This window comes from Salmo trutta, chromosome 19, assembly GCF_901001165.1.
Source record: "Salmo trutta chromosome 19, fSalTru1.1, whole genome shotgun sequence".
In the NCBI taxonomy this organism is placed as follows: Eukaryota; Metazoa; Chordata; class Actinopteri; order Salmoniformes; family Salmonidae; genus Salmo; species Salmo trutta.
The window spans coordinates 42,565,149-42,575,149 of NC_042975.1; the positions used below are offsets into that span (position 1 = coordinate 42,565,149).

The 10,001-nt window shown below is 44.2% G+C and overlaps 1 protein-coding gene across 1 annotated transcript in view; it reads right to left on the reverse strand.

Annotated features, from left to right (window-relative positions):
* The window catches only part of LOC115154625 (fibroblast growth factor 11-like), a 53,485-nt gene extending 44,394 nt beyond the window's left edge, over positions 1-9,091 (reverse strand). Inside the window, exon 1 of the mRNA XM_029701065.1 lies at positions 8,783-9,091. Coding sequence (XP_029556925.1) covers positions 8,783-8,975 — 193 coding nt within the window. The 5' untranslated portion in view covers positions 8,976-9,091. The remainder of the gene's footprint in view (positions 1-8,782) is intronic.
* Between the last annotated feature and the right edge of the window lie 910 nt (positions 9,092-10,001).

Consider the following 10,001-nt stretch of genomic DNA (forward strand, 5'->3'; position numbering starts at 1 on the left):
TGGACAGAAAATTAAGCCACCAAACCAAAAACATCAATCCCTTCACTTCTAATTGTGTTTTTTCCTTTTGAGCAAAAAAATCCTCAAAGATTATGGAACGGACCCAAATCTTTGCTGTTGCATAAGGCTGTAATGTGATGCATCTTGGGCATTCTCATTATCAAACAGTGGAATATAGGAATTTATTCTCCCTCTGTTCCTAAACTAATTGGATAGGCTTACGCATGGATACTAGCATCCTGGTCCTTGGATGCTATTTGCTAAGAGGTATTTTAGTCATTGTGACGCAACAAGGGTTGTTCATGGACAAATTTGAAAATCCACGGAAATTGGTTGGACAATGATCTTTGCTCATTGTTTTGCCCAGCGACTGACAGACACAAGCTGGGTCTCGACTCTTTCCCTAGGTTTTATTCCATAATACAGTACACTCTGAAAATAGACACAAAGGTTATTTTTAAATCTTGTTTGTTATGGCTAAAGACATTTTTAAATCTCAAATAAAACACCAAGCTTAAAAACAGGATTGCATATGGTTTACTCGTGATAAAAGCACTTAATAATTGTAATTATAGCCTCCCGAGTGGTGCAGCGGTCTAAGACACTGCATCACAGTGCTAGAGGTGTCACTACAGACCCGGGTACGATCCTAGGCTGTGTCGCAGCTAGCTGCGACCAGGAGACCCATGAGGCGGCACACAATTGTCCCAGCTTCGTCCGGGTTAGGGGAGGGTTTGGCCGGCCGGGATATCCTTGTCCCATTGCGCTCTAGCAACTCCTTGTGGCGGGCCGGGTGCATGCATGCTCACTTCGGACGCCAGTTGTATAGCGTTTCCTCCGACATATTGGTGTGGCTGGCTTCCAGGTTAAGTGAGCAGTGTGTCAAGAAGCTTAGCAGCGTCGTGTTTTGGAGGACACATGGCTCTCGGCCTTCGCCTCTCCCGAGTCCATACCGGGAGCTGCAGCGATGGGACAAGACTAAAACTACCAATTGGGGAGATAAAGGGGTAAAAAAAAAGAAAAACATTGTAATTATTATGCAGATGTGATGGCTATCGACACGGCTTATTCAATGTACAGTAGTTTGCCATTAAAATGTATTACTGTCAGATCTGACAGTGCTTATAGTGATGCTTTATTTTGTCAAAAGGGAAAAGAAGGGCTTAACGTGTAGAAATAAATACTTTTTCTATTGACCGTGGTCTCTTACCTCTCAACCTCATGGTATCCCTTCTCTCTCTCTCTCTCTCGCTCCCTTCTCTTTCTCTCTCTCGCTCCCTTCTCTCTCTCGCTCCCTTCTCTCTCTCGCTCCCTTCTCTCTCTCGCTCCCTTCTCTCTCTCGCTCCCTTCTCTCTCTCTCTGACCCCTGTCGCTGTCAGTAAAGATCTGATGGGAGGCTACCTAACACCGCTCAGTCTGATCAGGTGTTGTCCAGTAAGCAACTTTAGGGCCCTCATCTCTTGCGGTCAGCTAAATGCTATCCTACGCTGGATCTCACCACATTCCCTGTTCTCCTGCTCGCCGATAGGGTCCCAGATTTGTGACCCGCAGCACTTTTCCAGAGTACAGTCGATTGGCCCTACTGATGCCTACTCATGCTTTACTACGGCCCACCTCTGCGCCAGAAGACATCTGGGACTATACTACACTTCCTGTCTGTCTGGCTGTCAACATGCACTAACTGCAGATCAAACATTCCTCTTTAGCTTTGGTTCATATTACTGTCTCATTCTCATCTTGCCAAGGTGTCATTGGCCAGGTTGTAGGTGTGTGTGAGCGTGAATATTCGTGTGTGAGTGAGAGAGTGTGTGTGTGTGTGTGTGTGTGTGTGTGTGTGTGTGTGTGTGTGTGTGTGTGTGTGTGTGTGTGTGTGTGTGTGAGAGAGAGAGCGAGTTAGACAGTGTGTGTGAGGGGAGGAGAGGGTCACTGCTCTATATCCCACCCTTCCCAGGTCAGATTCCTCCTTGAACAAACTAAGGGGGTAATTATTGATTAATCAGTATACTCTATATTAATGCGCTGGATGGACCGGAGAGGGGAGAATCACTGCAGATCACTGGCAGAGAGCTTTCATATAGCGGGCCAGCCAGGCGGCCATCTTAAGAAAGGTCAGGACAGGAAGAGGTGGAGGGAAGGTGGGAGCAGAGGCTGATGCTGCATTTTGCAACTATCACACTGTTGATGGTAATATGACATCTTTAACACTGTACACCTACCGCCATTATAGGAAATGTGTATACTGCAAATATTACAGTTTAATGAGAGTGGTAAATACTTCAGAGTGGCTGCGGATCTGACTGAAACAAAACACAGGTATGCTACAGTTTAACAACATCTGCTCACTGTACATAATTCAAAGTAACATTGTACATAACTAAGAAGACCTAAATGCATATTCCTATGAAACTGAGATCAAATGGTTAGCATGAAGATGCTGCATGGATGTTTCACCGGTTAAACTTGGAAGAATTATCATTTCCGATTGGCAGGGAGAAATGTGAATGGAGGGTGACCACAAAATATGTGTGTAAAGTAAAGGTAAATAAATACATGCTCAGAACATGATATGGGTCTTCCAGGGGGGGCGGGGCGGGACAAGGTTACCTACGGATCTGCAGCCTCAGCCTAAATATTTCTCCTGGTGGTATTGTAAAAAAGACAACTATTACCATGCCAATGCTGATGGCTTGATTGTAGAATGCACTTAAAATGGAGGAATGGCGATGGATCACTTATATAACACTCTGCACACACCCTAAATGAAAGTCACAAACACTAGAACGAAGTGAGTACCCTAAAGTGCAGTGAACTCAACTATGAGACATTTAGTGGCCTGAAGCTGTGTTATGCAAATATACAGTCATATGTGAGAGCATCGAAGCTTTCCTGTTGTTTTTCACTGTTGTTTATGATATCGCTCACAGTTGCAACACCAATGGGTATTACCATAACAAAGCTATGAGGCATGGCAGCAGTGCACTCTGTAGCCACGAGAACAATGGGAATACAGCACGGTGCTATTTCAGGCCCGTGGAGAGGTCGTTATCATACATTATTCTGGGTCTTTCACACACAGAGACATAAACATGCACATAAACTCAAACACACATATACGGGAGGCAAGCAATCACACACACTCACAGGCACACAGGCACACATACAGGTAACTGCCCAAATAAAGGAAACACCAACATAAAGTGTCTTAACAGGGTGTTGGACCACCACGAGCCAGAACAGCTTCAATGCACCTTGGAACAGATTATACAAGTGTCTGGAACTCTATTGGAAGAACGCGATTCCATCATTTGGTGTTTTGTTGATGGTGGTGGAAAACACTGTCTCAGGCGCTGCTGCAGAATCTCCCATAAGTGTTCAATTGGGTTGAGATTTGGGGACTGAGACGGCCATGGCATATGGTTTACACAACAAGCTCACACAGTCTCACATCAGAATTAGATGTTCATCCATGTATCTCAAACGTCAAATTTCTAAGTTGCTCCAAACGTCACATTTTGAAGTGCGTGGTTGCTGTATGGTTCCAAGGTTAAGTTTATGCATTAAAGCTGAATTCTTAAGGTTAGGGATTAACTATGAATGTGTCAAGTAAGGGTTAAGGTTTGGGCTAGGCTTAAAACAAAAAATATAAACAAAACAAACTTTATCGCTGGATTTTAACATGCAACCTTTGGAACCAGAGGGAGATGCTTATGCCCAAGCAAAACTAAAGCCTACTTGAAGGTAAAAGTGATCACTGTTGCCCATAGGGATCTGTTTCCACGTCATCTCCTGACATCCCTCAGACATGGATGGACATCGAATACTGACTTGTATCACGGGTGACCTGCCTGGGTTTACATTGTTTTCATGCTCATCAAACCATTCAGTGACCACTCGTGCCCCGTGGATTGGGGAATTGTCTTCCTATGGGGGCATAGCCACGGTAGCCCAAAAATGTGCCAAAATAATAACCTGCCCAGCATTTTGATACGTAAGCCTAAGCATAATGCGATGTTGGGTGCTTAATTAACTCAGGAACCACAGCTGTGTGGAAGTAGCTGCCTTCATTATACTTTGTATCCTTATTTACTCGTTTCCATTATTTTACTTGTACATACATTAACACGCACGCACGCACACACACACACACACACACACACACACACACACACACACACACACACACACACACAAGCAGTATTCCTCACTCACATGTAAATAGAGATCTACAAACACTAACAAAGACGCACAAAAAATGTATGTCACACAAAGACCTTATAGCTGAAACAGCAGATAGTTTTTTTTAGCACTTTGGTGCAATTTACACAAGTGCTGCATGTGCTACATTTTCACAACTCTAAGCACAAATATCAAAACAGATCCCCAGAATTTGTTTGTTGTTTTTATTTCACCTTTATTTAACCAGGTAGGCCAGTTGAGAACAAGTTCTCATGTACAACTGCAACCTGGCCAAGATGAAGCAAAGCAGTGCGACACAAACAACAACACAGTTGAGTTACACATGGAATAAACACACATACAGTCAATAACACAATAGAAAAAAAACTATATACAGTGTGTGCAAATGAGGTAAGATTAGGGAGGTAAGGCAATAAATAGGCTGTAGTGGTAATTACAATTTAGCAATTAAACACTAGAGTGATAGGTGTGGCAGAAGATGAATGTGCAAGTAGAGATACTGGGGTGCAAAGGAGCAAAAAAATAAATAATATGGGGATGAGGTAGTTGGATGGGCTATTTACAGATGGGCTATGTACAGGTGCAGTGATCTGTGAGCTGCTCTGACAGCTGATGCTTAAAGTTAGTGAGAGAGATATGAGTCTTCAGCTTCAGTGATTTTTGCAATTCCTTCCAGTCATTGGCAGCAGAGAACTGGAAGGAAAGGTGGCCGAAGGAGGAAGTGGCTTTGGGGGTGACCAGTGAATATACCTGCTGGAGCGCGTGCTACGGGTGGGTGCTGCTATGGTGACCAGTGAGGTGAGATAAGGCGGGGTTTTACCTAGCAAAGATTTATAGATGACCTGGAGCCAGTGGGTTTGGCGACGAATTTGAAGCGAGGGCCAGCCAACGAAAGCATACAGGTCACAGTAGTGGGTAGTATATGGGGCTTTGGTGACAAAACGGATGGCACTGTGATAGACTGCATTCAATTTGCTGAGTAGAGTGTTGGAGGCTATTTTGTAAATGACATCGCCGAAGTCAAGGATCGGTGGGATAGTCAGTTTTACGAGGGTATGTTTGGCAGCATGAGTAATGGATGGTTTGTTGCGAAATAGGAAGGATTTCATTTGGGATTGGAGATGCTTAATGTGAGTCTGGAATGAGAGTTTACAGTCTAACCAGACACCTAGGTATTTGTAGTTGTCCACATACTCTAAGTCAGAACTCTAGACCCAAACTGCTACAGACCTATATCTATCCTACCCTGCCTTTCTAAGGTCTTCGAAAGCCAAGTTAACAAACAGATCACCGACAATTTCGAATCCCACCGTACCTTCTCCGCTATGCAGTCTGGTTTCCGAGCTGGTCATGGGTGCACCTCAGCCACGCTCAAGGTCCTAAACGATATCATAACCGCCATCGATAAGAGACAATACTGTGCAGCTGTATTCATCAACCTGGCCAAGGCTTTCGACTCTGTCAATCACCACATTCTTATCGGCAGACTCAACAGCCTTGGTTTCTCAAATGACTGCCTCGACTGGTTCACCAACTAATTCTCAGACAGAGTTCAGTGTGTCAAATCGGAGGGCCTGTTGTCCGGACCTCTGGCAGTCTCTATGGGGGTGCTACAGGGTTTAATTCTCGGGCCGACTTTTTTGTCTGTATATATCAATGATGTCGCTCTTGCTGCTGCTGATTCTCTGATCCACCTCTATGCAGACGACACCATTCTGTATACTTCTGGCCCTTCTTTGGACACTGTCTTAACTAACATCCAGGTGCGCTTCAATGCCATACAACTCTCCTTCCGTGGCCTCCAACTGCTCTTAAATGCAAGTAAAACTAAATGCATGCTCTTCAACCGATCGCTGCCCACACCTGCCCGCCTGTCCAGCATCACTACTCTGGACGGTTCTGACTTAGAATATGTGGACAACTACAAATACCTAGGTGTCTGGTTAGACTGTAAACTCTCCTTCCAGACTCACATTAAGCATCTCCAATCCAAAATTAAATCTAGAATTGGCTTCCTATTTCGCAACAAAGCATCCTTCACTCATGCTGCCAAACATACCCTCGTAAAACTGACTATCCTACCGATCCTTGACTTTGGTGATGTCATTTACAAAATAGCCTGCAACACTCTTTAAGCAAATTGATGCAGTCTATCACAGTGCCATCCGTTTTGTCATCAAAGCCCCTTATATACTACCCACCACTGCGACCTGTATGCTCTCGTTGGCTGGCCCTCGCTTCATATTCGTCGCCAAACCCACTGGCTCCAGGTCATCTATAAGTCTTTGCTAGGTAAAGCCCCGCCTTATCTCAGCTCACTGGTCACCATAGCAGCACCCACCTGTAGCACGCACTCCAGCAGGTATATATCTCACTGGTCACCCCCAAAGCCAATTCCTTCTTCGGCAGCCTTTCCTTCCAGTTCTCTGCAGCCAATGACTGGAATGAACTGCAAAAATCTCTGAAGCTGGAGACTCATATCTCCCTCACTAGCTTTAAGCACCAGCTGTCAGAGCAGCTCACAGATCACTGCGCCTGTACATAGTCCATCTGTAAATAGCCCATCCAACTACCTCATCCTCATACTGTTATTTATTTTATTTATTTTGCTCCTTTGCACCCCAGTATCTCTACTTGCACACTCATCTTCTGCCACATCTATCACGTCAGTGTTTAATTGCTATATTGTAATTATTTTGCCACTATGGCCTATATATTCCTTATCCTACCTCATTTGCACACACTGTATGTAGACTTTTTTCTATTGTATTATTGACTGTATGTTTGTTTATTCCATATGTAACTCTGTGTTGTTGTTTGTGTCGCACTGCTTTGCTTTATCTTGGCCAGGTCGCAGTTGTAAATGAGAACTTGTTCTCAACTGGCCTACCTGGTTAAATAAAGGTGAAATAAAAATGTAAATAAAATAAAATTCACCCTCTGAATGGCACACATACACAATCCATGTCTGAATTGTCTCAAGGCTCTAAAATACTTATTTAACCTGTCTCTTCCCCTTCATCTACACTGATTGAAGTGGATTTAAAAGGTAACATCAATAAGGGATCATAGCTTTCACCTGGATTCACCTGGTCAGTCTGTGTAATGGAAAGAGCAGGTGTTCGTAATGATTTGTACACGCTGTGTATTCCACTTACTATCTGAATGTCATTTATGCATTGTAAGCTGATGAATTTCAAGCAGAGAGAGACAGGCGATACTGTATCAGTTGACAAGTCATGTAAGAAAAGGTACAGTGTTGCATTGGGTAGATAAATTGCATATTAAGTTATAGTCGAAAACTGCATGGAAAATTACATTTACCATTTACTATTCTTTCCATTCAGCACCTAAACCGTCTTGTATTTTTTGCTATTGGATAAATGGTAGTTAAAATGACCCTCTCTGACTTGTCCTTACTGTGTCCATGAAGTAGCATCTCTTGACTCTGCAACACTATTCAGCAACATCTTGAAAACACCATTATAACGTAGCAGACATTTTAGCCTTTGTAGATAAGTGGTGATTCTCCAAACAGGGATGATCTGGGGTTACAATAAAATATTAGTGTAGTATGAAATGCGTTATGGGTTATATTCTCAATATGGCGGCTGCTATGATCCTTTATGTTCAACTCTTCACTATCCAGAAGCACAGAAGAATTCACAGAAAGCAGCCATTTTCATTAATCAGGCGGCTCGTGTGGTCTACATTTTCATGGCCACCCAATGGACATTGAAAAGAACAATGTTGTGATCATTGTATTTTTTTGCATGTGGCAAGGTTACTTAGATCAGAACACAGGTTAGATTGCTCTCAATCTGAAATGTATTAATCAGCTCTGGAGTGGGGGTGGAAAGGTCGAAGGGTCTTTAACATAACTGAATTTTAACCGGAGGTGTCATTACAGTGCACATTATCAACACACACACACTTAGACAGAAATAAGTGGCTCTAATTACCTCCCCAAAGGCAGTTCTAAAAGGTGCACTGAACTAAGAATAGTATATGCATGTGAGATGTGGGTTTTCTCTTTGTAGTCTACTGCATCATGTGGTCCCTCCAGTATGGACAGAGTAATAACCCGCTCCACATGACATACCCACTATGCAACTAGCCACTACCCAGGATGGGAACAGCTGTGTGGATTTGGGGAAGGCTGACTGTACACTATATAATCCAGCAGTGTGACGGAGACTCCTGCTCACCACTGCTGATTTGGCTCTGTTGTCTGTCTGTGACTAGGGCATACCCACTACAACCAGCGGCATCTAATATGGCGTTCCTTTTCATTGTGACATGGTTTGACCCAAATGAACACATTGGATAGAATCTAATTCTCTAATCATTCATTCATTCAACAGAAAAAAGACAAATAATTCCAACTTGAACATCCCCACATTCTGTTTGTTATGAATTAGGCAAAAAAATCGAACCCCCAAAATGTTTACCCCAAAAAACTACAGACAGGCTCAAAAGCATATCTTGTGTTTACCTGTGACCACCATTCCACCAACCAATCAGTGACTTGGCAGAGAGGAAGGGGAGGAGATGGAGGAGGAGGAAGAAGAGAGCGATGACTCACCCGGTCTCTTTTCGTTTCGACCTTTTCGACCCCCACATAGCCGTACTTTAGAGATAAGGACTAAGATCTGTTTCTGGCACAGAGACTTGTTGCTCTTGGGACAGGGCTTCCTTTTGTTGGCTACAGGTCGGTTTTGTCCGTCGTCCTTGACCGCCCGTTTCTGTCTGATGAGAGAGCTGGCGAGAGCTGCCATCTTCCCCCCCCTCTCACCTTTGGGAGGGGGGTGTCTTCCTACCCAACAACCCCTCTCCTGGTGGGGCTGTCTCTGTCCTCAAGCAGCAGAGAGAGATGGGAAGGTCCAGGGAGAGCCCCAGAGGGGGAGAGGGGTTCTACGCGGTGTTACAGATATGGGGGTTAGGTTCAGAGCCCCCTGGAAAAGGAAATAGCTGGAGAAGGTGAAAGTTCAAGTGCAGTCAAACATCCAACGTTGACCCTCCAGTGTGATGATAAATAAATGCACCAACACTAAAAAAAACACCCAAAACAAAGACCAGTAAGGTCACATCATCAGTCAAAATAAAGAAGGGTGATTGAGGTTAGAATGTCTGTTCGATAAAAAACCATGTCAAGACATCTCCATTTCTTACATTTTTAACCCCACCCATCTTGTCCCTCACGACCAAATCACCAGACAACGAAGTTCAAAATATTGCAAAATCACTAGCCTATCCTGTAAGTGTACAATCCCCCAAAAAGAGACAGAGCTCTTTTCTCTGTCATATAAAAATTACACTTCTTCCAATGAAGAGTGAAATCATTTTGAAGCTTAAACAGCATAAAAAATATACAGGCAGTCACCATGTAGTTTCTGGATGCCCAACTTTGCCTGCCGAGGAAAAGCAGGCGGCAGGAATAATGAGCGGAGAAACGGCGCGGTAATCCAGCAGACTTAGATCCAGTGGCAGCATACAGGCGGGACGGTGACGGACTCACAAGAATGAAGCCGGGAACGGAACAGAGGGATGGACAGAGAGAGATTTCTCTTCCGCCTCTTCTGGCATGCTCTCTCTCCACACAGCCCTCACCTAACCCCCCCTCCCTCCCTCCACCCACCCAAAGCCAGCAAGTTAGTGTGAGAGTGTGTGTGTGTGTGTGTGTGTGTGTGTGTGTGTGTGTGTGTGTGTGTGTGTGTGTGTGTGTGTGTGTGTGTGTGTGTGTGTGTGTGTGCGTGCGTGCGTGCGTGCGTGCGTGCGTGCGTGTGTTTGTGTGTGAATTTCAG